Source organism: Hesperophylax consimilis, chromosome 27, assembly GCF_061612785.1.
Source record: "Hesperophylax consimilis isolate HC1 chromosome 27, BYU_Hcon_1.0, whole genome shotgun sequence".
NCBI lineage: Eukaryota > Metazoa > Arthropoda > Insecta > Trichoptera > Limnephilidae > Hesperophylax > Hesperophylax consimilis.
In genome coordinates, this window is record NC_142862.1 from 16,460,887 (window position 1) to 16,483,244 (window position 22,358).

The window sequence follows — 22,358 nt, forward strand, 5'->3', positions numbered from 1 at the left end:
GAAATCTAGTACGAAACTTATGCTTATAAAGTGTCAAAAGCTGGAACTAAAATATGGAAAATGACATTCAAAAGTTGATTGCATTCTATACAAAAAAAAATTGATGATTTCACAATGTTGAAAAAGGCTGCGCCTTTCTGTACAAATCACAAACATATCAATCACTGCCGTCTCTTTGTACCTCTATTAATTAGTACAATTTTACTAACGTAATAAAAAAAGTTATATTGGCTTTCTTTCTTGCCTTAATTAGTGCGTTTGAAAAACTACGGTATTTTTATACATCCGACTTGTAATCTGAATAAATGAATTATTTCTCAAAGTGGGCGTTAACGCCCCCTTGTGGGCGCTCTAGGCTTTCAGTGGGGCTGTAGAAGGCTCAAAGAAAATTAGGGGCGTTAAGGAAATCTAGCGGGGCGAGGACAGAAAAATTCTATGCATATAAATCCGAAGGAATCTAGTTAAATTAATTTATTTTTATTTTTTTATAGTGAATACCTCACAAGAGTCCCAACTGCTCCCGTCTGGAGCCAGTGAGACTATGGCATCCCCAATTGGGGGATGTTGTGAGGCTGAAGGTAAGTGGGGAAGGGAAAGAGAAAGGTGGGGAAGTACCTGGCTATTCAGATCTAGTCACTAAACACGGCTAAAGCCATTTGGAGCAACGTTTCAATTCTGAATGGTGGTCTTACACCAGGGCGATACTGGTAGTATCTTCCACTCTGGAACGTGCCGCAAATATACTATATATTATTTTAATTAATTAATTGTGAAATAACACAAATTAATCAAATAAAATTTATTTGCGCACGCCGGGTTCGAACCCGCGACCTTCGGAATGGCAGTCCAATGCGTTACCACTGGACTATGCCGGCCGTCAGATCAGTCAGTCAATAATAATTCTTTGTTTCACTTCCTTATGACAAAACATTTTTTCATAACAAAACTGGGTATTCGCCACTTCGTTGGTTAGTTTTTAAACTAAGTACAACACGAACCTCCTTACTAATAACGTGTTTTAAATTTCACACAATTGATAAACAACATTAATGGTTGTTTAACAGTTGTGTAAAATTTAAAACGCGTTTATTAGTAAGTTCCCTAATAATGGAATTATTTCTTTTCTATGGCCGTCATTGGTTCCTTAAAGTTTAATGGACAACTGTTCATTCCACAATCAAGTTTTTTTCCCAATACTTTTTTTATAAGTACATAAAATTATACACATTTTTTAAATAAAAATAAATTACGTGAGTATAAATTGTTGAAAAAATGTTAAAGGAACCCACAAAAGCACTGCCGGTGGGTAAGTAATATAAAAAATTCTAGTAAAATAAGAGTAAAATTAAACCTTACCAAAATAAAATACTAAAATACAATTTCTAGCAAATTGTAATCTAAATTTTAATGTTACGGTAGAAGTGAAACATAAAGTTTAATTATTACATTTTTTATTTTAACATGTTTTATTTTTTTAACATTTTTGTATATTTTTTATATTTATTTTTTTAGTTCAATAACAAGCAAGTGTTAAAATAATGAAAATTTAAAAGATGTGTTAATTCTGTAGCGAAAAATGAAGGTTTGCAAAGAATTTATTTAAACCGTATTTCGACATCTAAATCATTCAGCCATAATTTTAATTCTTTTACATAATAAGATATTTTAATAGCCATTTGTATTTGCTTGGGTAGAAAATTAAATGTACGCGGATCAATAAAACTGCTGTGTTTGGTAATTTGATAAAATATATAATTATTTATCAAAATCATATGTATATCTGCGTACGTCGATAACTTGCCGAGCGATGCGGGGCAGTAACACCGAAATCAGAGTGATTTTTTAGCACCGTCAGGAAAGGGTTAAATAAACATAAAATCTTGTAATATTTCCTACATAGGCCCAATAATAACTAAATGGTTGATTGGATTGGGTAGAGGAGAATCTGAAAAAATGTTAAAAAACGTCACATAATAAATAGACATAGAGACATAGACTAATCACACACTATATGTATCTTCCACTATTCTAATTATTGCTCATACACAATTGAAATATACACAACAGCTCAAGTTCGATTCTATCATAAGATTGTAACGATTAAACATCACAAATCAAAACATTAATGAGGTATATTATAGACATAGACAAATCACACACTTACTTTCACATATTTTGGTTCCTTGGAACGGGCAATTTGCCTAGTTAGGAACCAATAATTTCGACCTGATAAGGTACAATAATCTATAATCACTAAAAATATTTTAATTATATCTTGTATCATATTGTACTGTGTGTAAATCTAAAGGAATAAATACATAAAAAAACGTTACTTCATATATAAATTCCTTAATAAAACTTAATTTCCTATGCGTCATAATCCATAATCTAGAATTTAATGTAAATACTTCATGCAGGTAGGTATTGAGAATGTTTGAATTATTATTCAGATACACCACCTGTGCACAATGCACATATTATTGAATTTATTTACAGTTACTTAGTTACCTACTTGCATACTTGCGGACTCTTAAACGTACGTACCATGTTCAGAGTCTCTCAAACTTTTAAAAATATATCTGTTTGAATTTCACTTTTGTTTTCGTTAATGAATGAATGCACTTCCCGATATCCGATCGAGCTAAAACTCGGCAGATATACTAGTTGTCGATGACAATGCATTATATCAATTTGCTGGTAATCACGCACACACGCGCGGACACACACGCATTTCTCTGAAGTAGGATTACGTTACAGCAGTCAATATACGAAATAAATATCGATCCTACCCGATCGGTATTTGGATATGTTGGTAGAGTTGTCGACTCCAGTCATTGGGTGGGAAGGTTCAATACTCATTCAAAGCAATTTCTATTATTTTTTTTTAGTTTTAAAAGACATTTTGAAATAGATTATAGTTAGTTATTATAATTTTAAAAAACTTAGTTTTTTTACAAGTTGATTTTTATAAAATTTATATTTCTACTAAACTACATTTTCGACCAAAAAAACAAACCCCAACAAACACAAAATATCACTAATAGACCGGTCAGACAAGCGTACAAAGAAAACATAAAAACTCCGACGGTAAACACTACCTTTGGACAAAGACACCATAAATACCACGCTATTAAAGCATTCAACAGTCTTCCACTTGAAACAAAAATTGAGGAAAATAAAAATAAATTCAAACACAAAATAAAAAAATGGATTAAAGAACAAAAAGACAATATTACCAAAATTCTATAACATAAAAGAATAAAACATATACACGCAACACAAAAAAATATATAAAACACGCAACACGCACAAACACATATATCATTATAAATGCCGATTTACATTCTCTTTTGATATTTTTCTTTTAGTGTAATAATTTGAATAATTTAATAATTTTATAATTTTCTTTAATTGTAATAATTTTAATTTTTAATCTTTATTTTTATTTTAAATTTATCTTTATTTTAATGTTGTTTTTCTTTTATTTTTAAATATATAAATTCTTAAATTATAAAATGGGGGCCTCAGCACGGGTAAACAACCCAGTGAGGCCAACATTACTGAATTGAAATATGAAATATTGTAAAAAAAATGTATCAACAATAAAAATAAAAAAATAACTCGAGGTGGTTCTAGATATTCCACTTTTACTGATAATTATTAAACTTTGTCGAAACTGAGGCCTATGATTTTGATTTCACACGCGAGGCACAAATGTTTCGAATTTATAATAACTTATCTAACTATCCATCACTGCGTTTCCCAGGAGAGGAAGGCAGAGAGATCTAGACAGCCACACACATTCGTGCATAGTCTCATAAATACTCTTCTGGTGTTTAGACTCTTGACATGATTTGATTTCCTTGGTCGTGCAATGTCTCCTTCAGGCGTCCCCAACTTCTGACATTAGCTTTTGCGTCATTCATATTAACTCATGCCGCTTCTTCTTCATAAGATCTACATTTCCAAACCGTTCAAAAGGCGACACAAGTCTGATAACACGGGTTTGCTCGAGGCTCACATTTGAATTAATTCTGACGAATACATAACCGAATAATACCCTTTTTTCAGACAAATAAATACCCACGAATGTAATTATATTTATGTTTAAGGCGATGCACTACGTCGTGTAATATTTTAAATTGAGCCGCTATCAATTACAACCCTTACGTATATGGCGATAAGGTTTAAATTCCCGCTTAACACCATCCGCCTGTTTTGATTTATGCAAGAAAAAAACGTGGCCAAAAAGTGCCTTTTATTTTATTTTGTGGATGTTCAGGCATAAATATTCAATTTTTTTTCTATCATTTTATAAATAACTTAATTTGCCACATTATACAATAAAATCATAAACGAAAATGGGTTCTTAAGTAGGAGACTTTGAACTTTAAAGCAGTTTTCATTGGCCTATACATTATTTTTTTCTGGGCTTATAAAAAGACTTATATAATAAATACTCGATTATTTCAAAGGTCAAGATGTATTCTACTCGCAGTATTTAATTAAAGCATCTGAAACATTTCTAGGCGACCAAATTTTCAAACCAAAAACACATGATTTTGCATTACTACGTATGGCATCGCCTTAATAAAAACAGTACGGTTTCATACATTTATAAAACATTTTCAACTATAAAATGAATTAGTAACTTCCTGAGGTATTCATTTGTAAACATCTGAGATTTTACTAATACGTTTATCAGAATGGATTAAAATAAACCCCGCGGAAATAAGGCAAATTCGGCCGTAGGTCTGTCCATTACGCCTTCCTCGCTTACGTCGTTAAGATTCCCACTTTATTATATGCACAGTATTTGCTAGGGCAAATTCGACCGTAGGTCCGTCCAATACACCGGGGCCGCGCGGCGCATAATTTTGTAGACGCTTTCTTCACTTACGTCTTTAAGATTCCGACTTTATTTTAGGATATTGTGTCTTCACGCTTGCACTCTTTCCGTATCTCCACATATACGTGTATTTACAATACATACACCTCAGAGATCTCACTTCTACTTATCTAGTCTGCTTTTTATCCTTGAGGGTAAATCAAGCATAGTAATTTTATGTTATTAAAAATCACGTGATATTTTTATTCCAATTTTGAAAAAGATAATTATTAATTTTTTTTTAAATGCTGCATCATACGTAGTTATCTACTCTATCATTTGTCTGCATGCTTCACAATCAGTTCCAATTTTAAACATGGCACTTAAATCCAAAGCAAATTTGAGTTCATTGCATCCGATTTCACGGGACGCAAACATAACCGAAATTACATAGTATGTTAGATATAATTTCGGATGTTTGTACGTATCATTCCAAAATACATAATTATTCTTTTTTTTTAAATGAATATTTTCGTTTTTTGAAATACAGGGTGTATCGGCACTAACCCGACAAACTTTAACCAGCTATTCCTTAGCACATTTGGAGTAAAAAATGTTATTGGCACTTTGCTCTCCGGTAGCATTTTTTTTTCAATTAAAAACAAAAAAATTTAAAATTTCCACACTACATCACTGTCATTGGCATTGCGTTTCGTGTTAAACAGCTGTTATAAGCAAGTATGTCAAAAAGCGTCTTCGCTCTTTCGCACACACTAAATAATAATAGTTAAAAATGAGACGAATGGTGCCGTGCTATTTCGTTGTGACTGTAAACGTGCGCCAATATAGGTACACACGTGCATTATTCAACGGAATTCGAATAAAATATTTGCCAGATGGGTTTTCAAACTTTGTCAAAGGATAAAACAGTGGTGACATGTGGTGAAAATATGAATAATAAAATTTTTATTAAAAAAAAACGTTACCGGACAGCAAAGTGCACATAAGATTTTTTACTCCAAATATGCTAAGGAATAGCTGGTTAAAGTTTGTCGGGTACGTGCCGATACACCCTGTATAATTCGTACATTTTCACAAGAAATAAAATAATATAAAACGAAAATGCAAGACAAATGAAACAATGAAAAAAAAAAGTTCTATGTTGTTGATTTAATTAACACCTGCCTAATTGAAAATGACTCGTGTTTAGGAGGGAAATATTGTCAGTACATATAATTAATTTATGCCACCGTTCCTACAATAGTTGGTGGTGTAATTATAAACGGTTAGCGTAGTTCCAAAACTTTCAAGAGGTCCGAGTCTCGTCCGTAAATATTTTTTTTATTTTTCATTTTAATTTTTATTACATTTTTTTAACTAAATTTTATATTCCGTTATTTTTAGTAGAAGATAACAGAGGATCGTTCTTGTAAATGTTTGTTGAGAAGCCGTGTGTGAATATTTCCAAGGTTTCATTGCTTTTCCCGCGAGCGTGATAATTCAGCTGTCTTTCAGCCGAGCCTAGCCGATAGCTAATACCCGAGGCGATCCGTGACCTTCGTTCGTTTCCCCGCTGTCCTGTCCTATCCCGTCCTTGTCAGGCCGTGTGTCTCGTGTATAGGGTTGACAATAAACTAACTAACTAACTAACTAACTAACCATCACGCCGTTTCCCCGCAGGGGTAGGCAGAGAGGACGGACCGCCAAACAACTCGGTCTTGGCACACACTCCTTGCCTCATTCACATTCATACATCGTCTCATACATACTCTTCTATTGTTCTGACTCTTGACATGGCCCGACTCAAGTATCTGATTCACTTGGTAGTGCCATGTCTTCCTCGGGCGTCCCCGACTTCTGCTACCATTCACATTTGCATCGTATATTCTCCTTACACTCCTTTCTTCGCTCATTCGCTCTACATGCCCAAACCATCTAAGCGTTCCTTTCTTGATCTTACTCATTACGCTTACATCAGCCTTGCACTCTTTGCGGATATCCACATTCCTCACACGATCATACATGGTTTTACCACACATACGCCTCAGGGATCTCATTTCAACAGCATTCAATCTACTTTCATCCTTTCTTTGCCAGTTCCATGCCTCACTTCCATACATCAGGGTAGGTACCAGCACTCCATTGTGGACTGCTAACTTCGCTTCTTTGGACAATTTTTTGTTAGCGCCAACTGCGTTCAGTCCTCCATTAATGGGGTTACCTGCATTTACTCTTCTTTCAATATCTCTGTCAGCCTTCCCATCTCTCGTAAACATGCTTCCTAAATACACAAATTCATCCACCTGCTCCAAGTATTCCTCATTCACAGCTATATTGCACACTGTTTTCGTACTTTCTCTTTCAAAAACCATTACTTTAGATTTACTTACATTCATCATTAACTCATTCTTCACGCATACTTCGTTCATCCTAGACACGAGAGACTGCAGATCATCGATACTATTAGCAATCAGCACCGCATCATCAGCATACAACAGGCAACATACTTTAAGATTACTCAAATTCGCGCCCAATCCCACCTCTTTCAATTCTTGCATACAATTATCCATGTATAGATTGAATAACCACGGTGACATTACGCAGCCTTGTTTAACACCTTTCGTGATATCAAACCACCCCGTAAAACCACCGTTCACCCTAACACATGCAACGCTTCCCTCATATAGAGACGCAATTGCCTGAGTCAGATTCGCATTCATTCCATATTTGGACAACACCTTCCATAGCTTTTTCCTGTCGACTCGGTCGTATGCTTTTTGTAGATCTACAAAGGCACAGAAAAGTTTCTGGTTTTTTGCCAGAAACTTCTCGGTGAGCATACGCAATGAGAAGATCTGGTCCATGCACCCCTTCCACTCATAAAAGCACCTTGCACATCCCATATTTTATCCTTTGTTTCCTTTCTTACCCTTTCAATCACACACACGATAACAGAGGATATTTGTTGTAAATGTTGGTTAAGAAGCCGTGTGCGAATATTTCCAAGGTTTCATTGCTTTTCCCGCGAGCGTGATAATTCAGCTGTCTTTCAGCCGAGCCTAGCCGATAGCTAATACCCGAGGCGATCCGTGACCTTCGTTCGTTTCCCCGCTGTCCTGTCCTATACCGTCCTTGTCAGGCCGTGTGTGTCGTGTATAGGGTTTACAATAAGAGTCTAGGATCGGGGGAGGGGGTAATTTTTGATCAATTCCACCTAAAGTAAGATCCTGGGGGGAAGGGTAAAAAATGGGGGTTGGAAAATTTATTATAAAGTGTTTTCTAATAAATTATATTACTAACACATTTATTAAAGAGATAATGCAAATAATATTGTACAATTTTCTCTTTTTTCTACGTAATACTGAGGCCCTTGGGGGTTGAAACCCCCCTCCCCTTATATAAGCCCTTGGATAGCGTGCAGGCTTGTATGAAAATCTTCACTGGATGCCATCAACCAAAAAGGCCCTGTACAGAGCTTTTTGAGAACAATTTGAAGCCGCAGGATGAGGGGAAAGCATTGATGTGTCTTATTTAGTCTATGGGGGAAAGATATATGAAAAATACGTTTACCTACTTATTTTTATCATGACATATCCCATTCCCTGACTCATCAAATGTCAACAAGAAAAAAATAATAAACCTTTATATTATTTTTTTCTATCAACAATATTCTTTTCTAATAAACAATATTAAAAAAAATATATTAAAATAGTTTTTGTACCACTTTGCATATAAATCAATTCAAAATTTTGTCATACAAGAGGCTGCCAGTCAATTTCCTCTCATCCTAGATTTGGCTTCAATGTCATTCATACAAAATGACACTAATTGTCCAGGGTGCATGCTAATAAATCTGCCGTCATGTTTTGCGTAGTAGGTTCCCACGCAAATCTTTTGCCAAGCGGTATTGAGCGGAGGGTGGCGAAAATTGCATGGCTAAATACTCCTTTTTAATTGAGGTTTTAGGGTTGCCAACAGTTCAACATTTTAAAAGACGATAAAAATAACATTTAAAACTCTTTTCAGCGAATAAGAAACCATGATATATAATAAGTAAGACTTAAATTTTACTTTTTTATTTTTTTTTACTCTTCAAATCTAAGGATTGGAATAATGTATATAACATAGCGAATTTGGGAATCTCGCAAGTTAAAACATGGCTAGACTCAAACATACTTACACTTAACATATCAAAGACAAAATTCACAACATACAGTATAAATAGCACGGGACAGCCAAAAAACAACACAAACACCATAAAAATACACGAATGTTTAAACACCAACATCTGCGATTGCTCTCCTCTAGAAAAAACAGAACAAATAAAGTATCTAGGAATCGTAATTGACCATAACCTTAGATGGATACCTCACATCAAACAAATCACAAATAAACTTCTCAAAACAATACACATTTTCCTAAACATAAGAAACATATATAAAATAAAACAATTGAAAAAAATATATTTTGCACTTTGCCAATCAATAATAGAATATGGAATTATTGCTTGGGGAGGAGCAACAAACTCGGCTATCAATTACATAGAAACCGCACAGAAAACGATCTTAAAGGTAATACTAAAAAAACATAGACTGACTGATACAGGCCAAATATTCAACAGCTGTGACGTACTAGATATACGCCAATTATACGTTAAAACACTACTAAACTAGATTTTTGACAAAAAAAAATTTCAACATACACAAAATAACACTAACAGATCAGTTAGACAAGCGTACAAAGAAAACATAAAAACTCCGACAGTAAATTCAAGCTTTGGACAAAGACACTACCAATACCATGCAATAAAAGCTTTCAACAGTTTAAAACTTGAAATTAAAATTGAGGAAATTAAAAATAAACTCACTCACAAAATTACAAAATGGATTAAAGAACAAAAAAGACAATATTACCAAAATTTCATAGCATAAAATACAAATAAAACCTTCACGTAACACAGAAAACCAATATAAACACACATCACTCGCAAACACACAAGATTATTTTCAATGTACTATTTTTTTAAATTTTAAATAAATTATTATGTATTTTTAATTTTAAATGTATAATTTTTCTCATTAAATGTATTATGTAGTTTATATTTCATATTATAAAATGAAGGCCTCAGCACGGGCAAGCCACCCAGTGAGGCCTACATTACTGGAAAACCTGAATTGTAAAAAATATTGTACCTAATAAAAAAAAATAAAAATAAATACTTTTAGCCGAATTAAATGAAATTAAAGTAACATACATTAGGTGCATGTTCTTAATGCGTAAACTGTTTTTGTTTACAGCTCTCCATTCAAGAACTGACACCCGATACATAAATGTGTTAATTTACAAAAGTTTTTGATATACGCATAAATGCAATAATTACCTATTTTATACATCTACTTGTTTTTTGTTACATTAATTACTAACTAATTAATCACCTCTCATTGTAATATTTTTGTCTATAAGTACTTATTTGTCTATTCTTATATTTGTTCATTTTCACTGCACGTTTATCCTGACGGAGAAACCATTGGTTTCGAAACGTGTCGATTATTTTGATTGAATAGTGGTGTATACAAACTTATTTCTTTAATTGTATTTGTAAAAAATATTGCTAATTTATTAAAAAAACTCTTAAAATTATTTGTATTCCTGTGAAAAACGTGGATTATAGGCCATTAACGAATGAGTTGATAGATAAAGTAAAATACCATATACCAATGTGTTTTGTCACGATGTCCGAACACGTGTTCGTAAAAGTCCTCACATTTTTGCATTTCGTCCTGATATATTATTAAGACCAATGCAGGTACACGTTTTCCGATATTATTATTACCAATTTACCAATACTTTCCGAGGAAGCGGCTTACAGTCCCGTTTTTAACAGGATGACTAATAATTTAAAGAGATCAATAAATCAGCGTTACTCATTTTTCTCCGTGTCTTGTCATTATTTCTCGTGTCGTGTCATTATTTGGAGTAAAATTTGTAAATGAAAATTTTGAATCCGGTGACATTTTTAACTTTTTTTTTCTTTTGTTCAACTTTAAACATGAATCAGTAGTTATTGGACAGTTATAAGCGGGATGAGGGGTTTATCGGTAACTAGCCTGATAATATCTATACATTTGTTATGCCGGAACGTTAATTATATAAAATTCAATCGATAGAAAAATTTGCAAAGTAAGCTCCGAAAATTATTTAAAACAAGTTTTGTTCTGTTATTTAATATGTTATAGGCATGAAAAATTCACAGTATATCTTTAAATGCAACTAAAGCATTTGTCGAGAGATTTTTGCTCTATTTCAAAACGAAGCGTGAAGCATATTTTCACCATTTCCGTTTAATTATTATCGTTTTTTAACATTAGCGCGCTCTCTCTAACATTCGTATTTACATATCTCCTTTTCGAACCATCTTTGAAAGCTTACCTCGGGGCCTTAATTTGAATGATAACAATTTTGATTGCATTTTTATGAATCCAACCTCAAAGGCAGGCCGCTGTGCCCCGTTGTTTTTTTAGTTTTTTTTGTCTATATTGAATTGTTTGGCTGTCAGGCTTTATACCCTAAACTATTCGAAAGCTTGCCCCAGGGACCAGGGAAGCATGATATTTTTAAAAATAATATGTTTTCACACCTGTTAATGATTTAATGTAATTGATCTTGTATTGTGTTGCTCATTCCTGTTTACCGTATGTTGTGATTTAGAAGAACCCAATATCTAATGTGTGTGATATGTGTTTGTTTGTTGCAGATGACATGCAGTGTGTACAGGTCCACTCCGGGCGGCAATTCAAGCACATGAGAATGTACCGAGTAAAGCGGGTCCGTTTCTTAAACAAATAGAAAATATACTAAATATATTTTTGTATGATAATCGAATAGGTTATACAAATAGTTCATATTCAACGACTCCACGACAGCCGCATTTATCGCCTTCTCTTTCCTTCTTCAGGTTGTCGTGATCCAACTCAGTTAAAATGCCAGTCGTTTCGCAAAGTCGCTTTTCCACTACTTCCAGTACCTCCCTTTCTAATTCCCTTTCAACCGGGTCTTACAGATCCACTCACAATAATTCAGACAGACCGTACTATAGTTCTGCGAGCGGGTCCTACGTGTCTCCGCGTAGGACCGGCTATTCCACCAATTCTGTGTCCGAGTATAGGACACAATTATCTTACGATGGAGACAGCATCAGGGAGAGGAAGAGCTCGTATTCTAGCGATTACAACCGCTACTCCCGAGCTCCTAGTGTGGCGGAGTCAGATTCCGCAGTTTCTTGCGACTCGAGGCTCAACTCCCGGCCTGATCGGTCGGGGTCTAGGTCTCGAGACGTGTCCATCGCGCGCAGTGACTCCGCTCGGTCCTCTCGCAGCGACCCCCCTCCTCGGGCGCTGTCATCGGGCCTGTCTACCACCGACTTGTACAAGAAGTACTCGCCCAACTTCTACGTGCCGCAAGCGCAGAGGCTGTCCTCCGCGGTGACCGGCCTGAATGGAGAGGCCAGCAGTCGCGCCAAGCTGTCGGGGGACGCGGCTCGCCTGCCGCTGCCCCGGAGGAGCATCGCCCGCCAGGCAGATGACGAGGTAAAGCCTAAACCTAACACCGCCTCCCGCCCCGCTATCAAACGCCACACTAACAGCACCCTTGTAGCCAAACCGTGTGCCCCCCCGCCTGAGTGTGCCACTAACACAGACCGAGTGACTAACGAGGGAGTAAAGCGCGATATTGAATGTGCGCAGAGGCAGCGGAGTCTCCGGGGCGGCGAGGCGCTGTCCGGCTCCCGCTCGAGCTCCGTGCTGTCCGCGCGCCCCCTGTCTGGCCTGCCCGCCCTGCCCACGCTGCCCGCCTACAGGGCGCGCTGGGGGGAGCGCAAGCCGGCGCACCTGCTTCTCAACGGCTACCACGACACCACCGACGACAACGGCAACGATCTCCAGCTCTCCGTGGCTGAAATACGCCGCAAGTTCGACTCCAAGATGGCCAGCATGGCCAGGGCGGTCAAGAACCCCTCGGGGCTTCACAAGACCGCTCTGTCCAGTGACAATATATACAGTCAGTTGAGGAACCACAGCAGTGTTTCTTCACTGATTGACGACAAACCAGTACCCGTCCATAAGCCCATGTCCTCTGACAAATATATCAACGGGGCCACAGGTAGCTTACGGTGGGAGTTCCTCTCCCCCAGCTCCGGTTACAGTTCCGATTCCAAGGGCTCCGAGTCCAGCTACTCGATCAAACAAACTACGGAACCCGGGAGCGACATCTCCACTATTTACATTTCCGGCGGGAAGGTAAACGCAGACAGACTACCGATCAACGCGGTAAAGAACCAGCTTAACGCCAACAACGCCATGGGGAGGATCTTAGAAAAGTCCACCACTGTTTATGTTGGTAACGGCGATGCCAAAAACCAAAGCTCCAGTGTGTCGGCAAAACAGGAAAAATCAAATGAGCCAAAGAATATTTTGAACATTGAAATCGGTAGTTCGAGCGTTCCAAACGGTAAGACTAGCGAGAAACCAGACGATGAGAGCGTACTGAAAAAGATTCCATCGAATCACACTTCGGACTTTGCTTCATACATCCAGGTTTCCACTCCAATATCCAGTTCCGTTCAAAGTAACGTTGAGCTTCCTTCCAAAGAAACCAACGGTATTACTACCCACAGCCCAAAGTACAACGGCGAGTACTCCACAAAGAATATCGGATGTTTGCTGTCGGCGGATGAATTCGACGGTACCAAATTGCGGTACATTGATTCCGATCCTAACTCCGAAAACGACACGAGACTATTCGTAGAATACAATGGTAAAGACGATACCGTAGACGGGGAACAAGGTTTCGAGAACAAAACCTTTGAACACGAAAACGGGCATCTGCTGAGGAAGACGACCGATGAAAACGACGTGAGAGATACGGTCAAATCCACGAATGGCACGGACGAGGTAGATTACAGCTATACCAAGATCAAACTCCGAAATGGAGACAGCGAAGACAAGCATTACAAAGTTCCTACAAAGCATCAAAACGGATACGCCAAGCTGACCAACGGAGGACTAGCTGAAGAGGAGAGCGAGAAAGAGCACCACAAAGTCGACAAGGCGAAGAAAGACGATGGCCTCTCAGCGGAACCTTCGCACCCCAAGCTGCTGCAGGAAGTCAACAGGGAGTCCTCGGCGCTCTACCAGCAATATACAAATGTGAGTACCCTCTTTAACATCCTTACTCTTTTGGTTTTAAGTTTTACATTTCATAATAATACTTAAACAAAACAGTTGTTTTTTTGTGCTAGTAGTTTCAGGCGTTTGATACAATGTTTAGTATTGTTTGCACCAGGCTTGATTTTACATGCATTGTACTATTTGTAAACATGCAAACATCCAGTTCGTCGATGGACGAGTGTTCACCAATTACTGTACCTACTTCACCTTCCATTATTCTTCAGGTATCTCCGTCGACTTTCTCGTGGACACAGAACGCATGACATGGTTCATCCGAACTAGAATACCACGCAATAATACGAGCGTTTTGTTTATTTTCTGTGTCATTGTTGCTGTATCTCTTTTCGCTTGCAGAAATATCTCGCGGTGCTATTAAAAACTTTGTTCGTTCTGCAGAAGTTGACGAATTAAATTTAGGGTGATGATCACATCTCATAAACAATTATATCTACATCTTTTGAGATTACTTTAGATCTGGTGAGTCCTCCAGCAAAGTGAGTCAAGTTTCGAGTCGAATCTCAAAAACGTCTGCACCATCTTCTGGATTCTGGCCAGAATTATGGATGGAATACATAATATCTTGCAATATTTTATATGTCACTTGAGTCAGGGAAACTGGCGTGGGAGGCGTACCAGTATTTACGAGCAATATAACGTCTGAAATCCAAACATTTACACTAAACATAGGTGCTATGACACGATTTGGAAAAAAGCGAAGTCATGAACGGAACTTTAACGAATCTCTACTTACGCTGACACGTTCCAAGCTCTTGGGTCTCATTTTTGCCAAGACGTCCAAATAGCATTTTGCGCATGTTGCTTTAAGTCGACAGATACAGGGTGCAGCAAAATAGACAGTGCAGTTTTGAAGGGCCGGTACATCCCGTGTGGTGGGGGTAGGAACCTGGGAGGGGTCGCATTGTGTCGGAAGGGTCGTTCCGTTTACAGTTGTTACCATGGTTTGGTCCGGACAACACCGAGGCTTTGCCGTCCGCATGTTTTTTAAAAATGGTCGTTCTTTAGTCGCCACCCAGCGAGCCTTCCGGTTGCGATTTGCGACTTATTCATGTGGGGCTACCTGACGGTAAATGTTTTTAAACATCGGTCTCACACCTTGGAAGAGCTCAAGGATCGAATTCGGGAGAAAATCGCCGCTAAACCGATTTGCCAAAATGTGAAAAATGTGAATTTTCGAAAACTTCAAAAATTGCATCAATGTATCGCTGCTGGGGGCATCGTCTTTCTGATGTCATCTTCAGAATTTAGCGCATAAAACGGCAAGATGTACCGAATAAAATAAAATAATCCCCATTTCTGTAAGTTGCTCCGTTTTTTTTAATAGCCCTTCAAAACTGCACTGTCTGCTTTGCCGCACCCTGTACAAGGAGAATACTTATTGAAGTTTTTGAATGCACGAAGCCAAATATTTATTTTAAAACAAGCTATTTCTGCTCAACAAAAACGTCATAATTAGCAAACGTGTTTATGCTAAAGAAATCGGAAATCTAAATCTAAAGTTGGTATAAAACCAGTGGTTTTCACATCACCCTTTGATGCTGTCTTCTACCGGGGATTGGCCATCATCAGGGCAATGTCGGCCTTGCGAGTGTGCCGTTTTCATTTACTACGTCTTTTCAATCTTCCGCTGGGTTATAAGTTGGGTAAATACTATATTTGTGGATTCTGCAATGCGACCAAGATATAAGAGTTTTCTGCTTTTTATATCCGTCCCAATCTATCCGAGATATTTTGAGAATCAGCAATAATTATTATCCACATTTATAAGACATTTCTTGTATTTCATGGTTGGATTCCATCACACCAATATAGAAAGTAACTATAAATAAAGAACGGAGAGTACTAGGAGACAGAAGTGTTGGTTGTAGAACGAGCAAAAGTATCATTTTAATTTCCGCGTTGCAATTCGTCTGGTGCCCCAGATCTACAGTTTCTATATATATCCATCGGTTTTTTATAAAACGTATTTTGACTAGGCTCGTTTTCTTCCACGAAATGGTAAATACTGTCAATATCTCCCTGGTAAAAGATTACCATCCAAAATCGAAAGGTTGATTGGAATGGCTCTAGCTATGTCTTTTGACCAGATCTGAATAGCTTTCCTCTTCCTCGTCTCCTTCCCCCTACCTTCAGCATCACAACACACCCAAATTGGGGATAAATAATAATCGTTAAAAAATCCCTGCTTTAAATGAACAGAATCATGCTTCGAATCGGCTAAGATACATATCATAAGCATTTCGAAATCAGTTTTCATTGTAGGTACTCTTGAGTCCCTGTACAAATATTTTATTGAATTAAAATGGAGTAAGAGCACCTAACCTTGTCTGAGTATCTTTCTGTGTCTACTTATCTTACAAATGTCTACAGACAACACACGTTATATTACTTCGAATTATCTTCTCGAGCGTTATCAATCTATCTATATGAATAAAAATGTAAATCTCCAAAAGTTCTTCACCAATTACTTTGAAATTTTAAACAACATTGCATTCGTGTTTTTATATACATATTTATATTATATAAATGTCACCTGTGACAGGTAATACATGCTTTTTTTAAACAGTGCTATCTGTTAGACAAACAAAGCGCCATCTGTTTGAAGTTAAAACAAAGCGCCATCTGTTGGAAGTTATTGCTTCACAGACATCTGCTATCTGCACAGACAGACTGTGCCACAGCAACGCATGTCAGGGTACAGCTAGTTGTGCAATAACTACAGTCTCTAGTTTCCAAAAAAAACGCGTTTAAAAAGAAACCGGATTTTTTTCTAAATGTGATTTCCCTACAAATTCCCTTCTTCCTGGAGACTGTGGTATACTATTTTTGGTAATTCTGTGAGACTTAAAGGAAGTTTGGGATGTTCTTAGCGGTACAAATCTGGTTACTAAACACGATTAAAGTCATTTTAAGTAACTTTTGGCCGTCGTACCTACAATTTGAAACTTAAACTGATTATTAAGTATAACCAGCAGAATTCTCCGAGGTTTTCGGGATTTACACAGAGACCTTCCTCCTATGTTGAAGGTCAAGTGTACAATTTTTCACCAATCTCGGAATAAAACTGTAGATTTGTATAATCAAATCTGCACAGCCCGCCTGCCACAGACAATCTTCTTTATATAAATAGATAGATGTGCTCTCGTCGGGTTTCGGGCCAGAGACGTCTGGAGTCAAAGAGGTTAACACTTTACCAAAGAAGTCGTCGAAACCTCGTATGCAAAAATTACATAAAAAAATTGTCAAAATGTGATTTTTTGTGAATTCCTGCTCTACAGTAACCGACCACCAAATATAGAAATAAAATTCGTGTTGGAATTCTGAAATGTATTATTTGCCATTGAACTTTCTTTGTGTGTAAGTATTATTTTTTGCGTTGCTAAAAAACGTGGTCGTTTGAAAAACAAATACTGACGCCAGAGCGCGAATTATTGGAAAACCGCCATGTCAAATTTACGTGTTTATAAACGAAAGGAAAGCATGCCCCCAATATTCTGTTCTGATATACCATCCGCACATAGAAAAAACATTATTCTGATTTCCTGTATCTATTTCGGTTTTATCTCTCCTTATATCTGGCAGCGGAAAACCTTTTACTAATATATTTTTATCGATTCATTTTAGCTGCTACTCCATGGCTACATTTGCAAAAGTATTTTACTTTACATTTACCTATTTCCTTTCCTCTCACAGCCATCAAGATCTGTTATAAAACTACATATTAGATAGTGCTAGATAGAGTGGTACTATCCGTATCTTCCCCATCTCCTTTCCCTCCCAACTCCGAACAGCCTTTCACAAAACCTCAATTGAATCATAATAAATTATGATGAAAATTGTAGATTTCAGTATAACACGTACAAAGTTTTTTATTCACTTGTAACAAGTTATATATATATACAGCAAATAAAGGATTGGATATACCAAAATGGCGTTGCTATTGCAACCAGCTCATGATGTTGCTATTGCAACCAGCTCATGATGTTGCTATTGCAACCAGCTCATGATGTTGCTATTGCAACCAGCTCATGGTGATGCCATAGTCCCACTGGCTTCGGAGAGTTGGGACTCACAGTTGTGCGGATATTCGTGTTTTAAAATCTGAAATTTACAGGAAGAAAATTGCATTACGTAGACACGCCGAATAGCTCCGCTATAACTTTCTCCATCCAAACGTCCCATAAAATGATGAGGCAGCATGATTGGGTTACGATGGTGCTCTCGGCGAAGATCATGTGCACGAATAATGCATCAGCGAAACTAAATGCATGTCTTTATAATGCTGTGGTTGACTTGTGACGCATTTTAACTTGTGTGCGTTTGGTTTTAACGCAATACTGCAGCATTCATTTGCCATTCTGGATATAAATTTCACAAAATTGTTTTTTGTTAAATAAGGTGACTGCTTTAAAGTTTATGTGGAGTGGCAGATGCTCCCATTTTCGTCCTGGTAAATGAGCACCATTCAGAACCGTAACGTTTAATAACTTACCGATTTAAAATTTTTCTAATTTATCAAAAATTTGCTCAAATTATTCGTACTCCGGATAAAAACAGAACTGTAGACCTTTAACGAATTAATTGACAGGTTTCCTAACAAACTATCAGTAAAACACGAATGTGCTATGCAATGCAATACATTCAATATTTTGAAATTATATATAAAATAATTAGAATAAGAAAAATAATAATAATGTTATGGGGATGTCGGAACACGTGTCCGTAAAAATTCTAACATCTTCGCATTTTGTCATTATATTTATTAGGATAAATGCAGATCCCTGAATACGTGTTCCGATATATTCTAAATGTACCAATAGGAAATAGTCTACCATCGCGTTTTACAGGATTTTATTAAATCAGCAATACTATTTTTTCTCCGTGTAGTTCGGCCAGATCTGTATAGCCAGTTACTTCCCAACCTTCACTCGCTCATCTCATCCCCCCTCTTCCTTCGGTCAGAGATGGGGGTTGCCAACGTCCCGCTGTCATTCTAACTTTTGAATGCGGCTTTAAAAATTTCGACTAGTCACGATGCAGTTTTCCATTTTCAAATTTTCCCCGCCACGTGGCGGTAACTTGCTGCACTTACGTAAGTAAGTGAGGCACTCTCTCCGTCCCTCTCACAATTAAATGGCGGCCGGCATTCTTCCTCCGGGAGCTTCTGCTTCCCGCCCTCCCTCTCTCCTCTCTGTTTCTCCGCTCCGCATCTAATTCCGGAGCGGCTCGTGCTCATGCCGCGCCGGAGTAAAAATAACCGGCGACCAGTCTGAGAAGCTCCCTATTCTCAGATCCAGAATTGAGCGACCACATTTTGTTTTTTTTTTCCAGTCGATGTGTTTGCGTCCCTCTCGCTCGTGCTGCCTTTTCGCGAACTGACAATAAACAACCGAACTTATTCGTCTTCCTCTTCTTCGAATCCGGCATTTTGGTTTGATCATTTCATATTTTCGCGAATGTGCAAGCAATGGACTCCGCTCCCGCCAATTTACAAACATGCAATATTTTTATCAACGGACCACGAGTCATAGATTCAAATATAAAAGCTAACACAGCAATCTGAAAAATGTTTTTGGTGGCATTGTCAACTTTCAAATGATAGTTTTAAAGAAATTGAGATTTACCGAATTAGGAACTAGAAATATTCCGGACATTTTAATGTTTTCAGTAAAGGGAAGTGAATAAAACTTTTTTTGTGCTTACAAATAAATAATTATTGAGGTTTTGGTTTCAATACCCACTTATTCGAATAATGATGTGCACTATTATTTCAAGAACTAGGCTCTTTTACCTACCTACTTACCCTATTTTTTTAAGTTGACAAATTTATTTATTTTATGGCAACACAAGTTTTCTCTGGAATTTTCATTTGGCGGTTTTTCTAAATCGAATGTCAAGTGAAAAATGTAGCGATAACGAACGAAGTTTTCTTCAAACGTGTCGAGAATTCGCCCTTCCCCAGTTCTATTTTATCTAATCGTTGCGTTATCAGAGTAAGATCTTTGGACATTGAATTTCAAATAATTTATCTTGGAATATTGTCATATTTGACATTGCTGTTCTTTTGTTTTGCTAGTCGTTATTTTGAAAGATGGTTCAGTTTTGTATTTTTCTCTTTTTACTTATTATTCCTAATGAAAGAAATAAATTACAATAACAATAATTTGGATTTATTTAACTCGTTTTAATGTGGCGGCGGCAGGAATATGTGGTTTGTGATGAAAGTAATTTATTGTTATTTAATATTTTAGTGGGTAAATGTAATAATGGCGGTCGACAAATAGTTTGACAGGTGTCTGTTTTCATCTTCTGTCGCGGAATGAACTCCGCAGCTGTTTTCTCTAATAAATTCGTATTTTTACCTTTTAGTACCTCTTTGGGAATGGTAATATTATGTCAAATAAACATTTCATCGAATGCAGATACTTTAGACTTACGAATATTTTTTTCTGATATCACTATTTTTGGATGATTATAACTATATTTATCTTTAGGAATTGTTCAATTGTTTTCATTATTTTCGTAAATAATTACTACTTCGACTGAATTCCATAAAAAAATTGCTTGCTCATTCATTCCTCGACTGGCTAAGTCCTCCATCACAACACAAGCAACATTTTCGGCTTTCTGTGGTGGTAGTAGGAGATTTTCAAACATTGTTGGGTTATTCGTAACCCGGGAATGTTTGTCTTTCTTTTTAAAAAAAAAAAAAAAAAATTCCTAATGAACTAGTTATTTACTGTAGTGATTTATTTTTGGGGTATTATGTCGTGTTGTCCTACCTTCTTATTCAGCTAACGCTACAGTGTCCACCATCAAGGCAGATGTGTAAAGATTGTGGTGAAGTGTAGTGATTACGCATGTAGATGTGATACTCTGTCGACAACTCCAATCATCCAATGGTACGTATACATTTGCGAAACGAAACGCGAGCCGAGCCACGAATTACAGGAAAGTAACGAAGCAACTACAAGCGTTGCTTTGCTCCTTTTCCATAAATTGAGGTTCAGCTTAGCATAAGTAGCATAAGAGCTGGTAATAATAAATATAATTTAAGATTACTTTTTTTTAAATAATGTATAACCAGCTCTTAGAGGATTGGAGTTGGCGCCAATTAGGCGCCGGTATCACATCTAAATACATAATATATGCACACACTTCACCACAATCTTTACACATCTGCTCTAATGATGGACTATGTAATGATGTCCGAAACGTTGGCTAAAGAAGGAGATAGCGCGACATGGCATAATACCCCAAAAATAAATTACTATTATACTTTTGGGTGTTTTGATAAATCTCAAATCATACTAGTTACATACATTTCTTTTTAGATTCAAGACGATAACAGGACGGTAAAAATATTTTTCACAATTACTGACATTTAAAAAATACATCATATCCATTTTCTGTTCAAGCTTATGCAAGGTTAATAATGATTTATTTATTATTAATGTAGGACTGAATGAGTGGTTAAAAATTATTACGAAAAAGTGAGTCAGACCAGCAGTCCATATTGGAGTGCTGATACTAACCCTGATATACAGTAATGGGACAACGAACTGAAAGAGTAAATACGAAAGTAAACTGAATGCCATAGAAATTAGATGAGAATATAAATAAATAATATCTAGATGCTAGAGTAATGGATGAGATCAAGAAAGGGACGTTTAGATGGTTTGGACAAGTAGAATGAATGGACGATGAAAGCCGATGACGATGCTTAGATGGTTTAACAAGTACGATGGACGGAAAGAGAAAGGAGTGATGCAAACACACTAAAATTATTTGGAGAAGAAATTGGGGACTCCTGAGGAAGACTTTCAGTGAATCAAATGCCCATGTCACATTAATTCAAAAGTCACTAGAAGAATGCATGAAACGATGTATGAATTTTAATAAAGCAAGGTGTGTACGCCATGATAGAGTTGTGAGGCTATGTTTAACCTTTGGAAAATTGCACTATAGTTAGGTAATTAGTCAAAGTTACCTGTGGATAAAATATAGTACCCACTTACTTACCTTACAAAATGTATTCTAAATTATTATTTTTTCTTACTCTAACCAGGTTTCCTACATTAAAAATATTGAAAAATTAGTCAAAATCTATGAAATCATTACACGATCATATTTAATGCTTTATCAGACAATGATCCGACCAAATATTGTACTTTTTCTGCTTTAGAGAGATCTGTGTTTTCGTGAATAATATTTTTAAACGTTTCATAATAAATTTTCCAGTTCATTAAATTCCCATTAAAGCCGGGTAGCGTTAACTTTGGTAACTT

At 36.7% G+C, this 22,358-nt stretch overlaps 1 protein-coding gene across 8 annotated transcripts in view; it reads left to right on the forward strand.

Moving 5' to 3' along the window:
- Nucleotides 1-22,358, forward strand: part of LOC149410660 (uncharacterized) — a 55,681-nt gene that overhangs the window by 7,483 nt on the left and 25,840 nt on the right. For 4 of the 8 annotated variants that reach the window (XM_089648090.1, XM_089648089.1, XM_089648092.1 and 1 more), the window contains 2 exons: nucleotides 11,583-11,653; nucleotides 12,571-14,031. In XM_089648090.1, the coding sequence (XP_089504216.1) occupies nucleotides 11,588-11,653; nucleotides 12,571-14,031 (1,527 nt within the window). In that variant the 5' untranslated portion in view covers nucleotides 11,583-11,587. Of the gene's footprint in view, nucleotides 1-11,582; nucleotides 12,415-12,570; nucleotides 14,032-22,358 lie in introns of all 8 variants that reach the window. The other 4 variants (XM_089648085.1, XM_089648086.1, XM_089648087.1 and 1 more) reach the window with 2 other exon arrangements.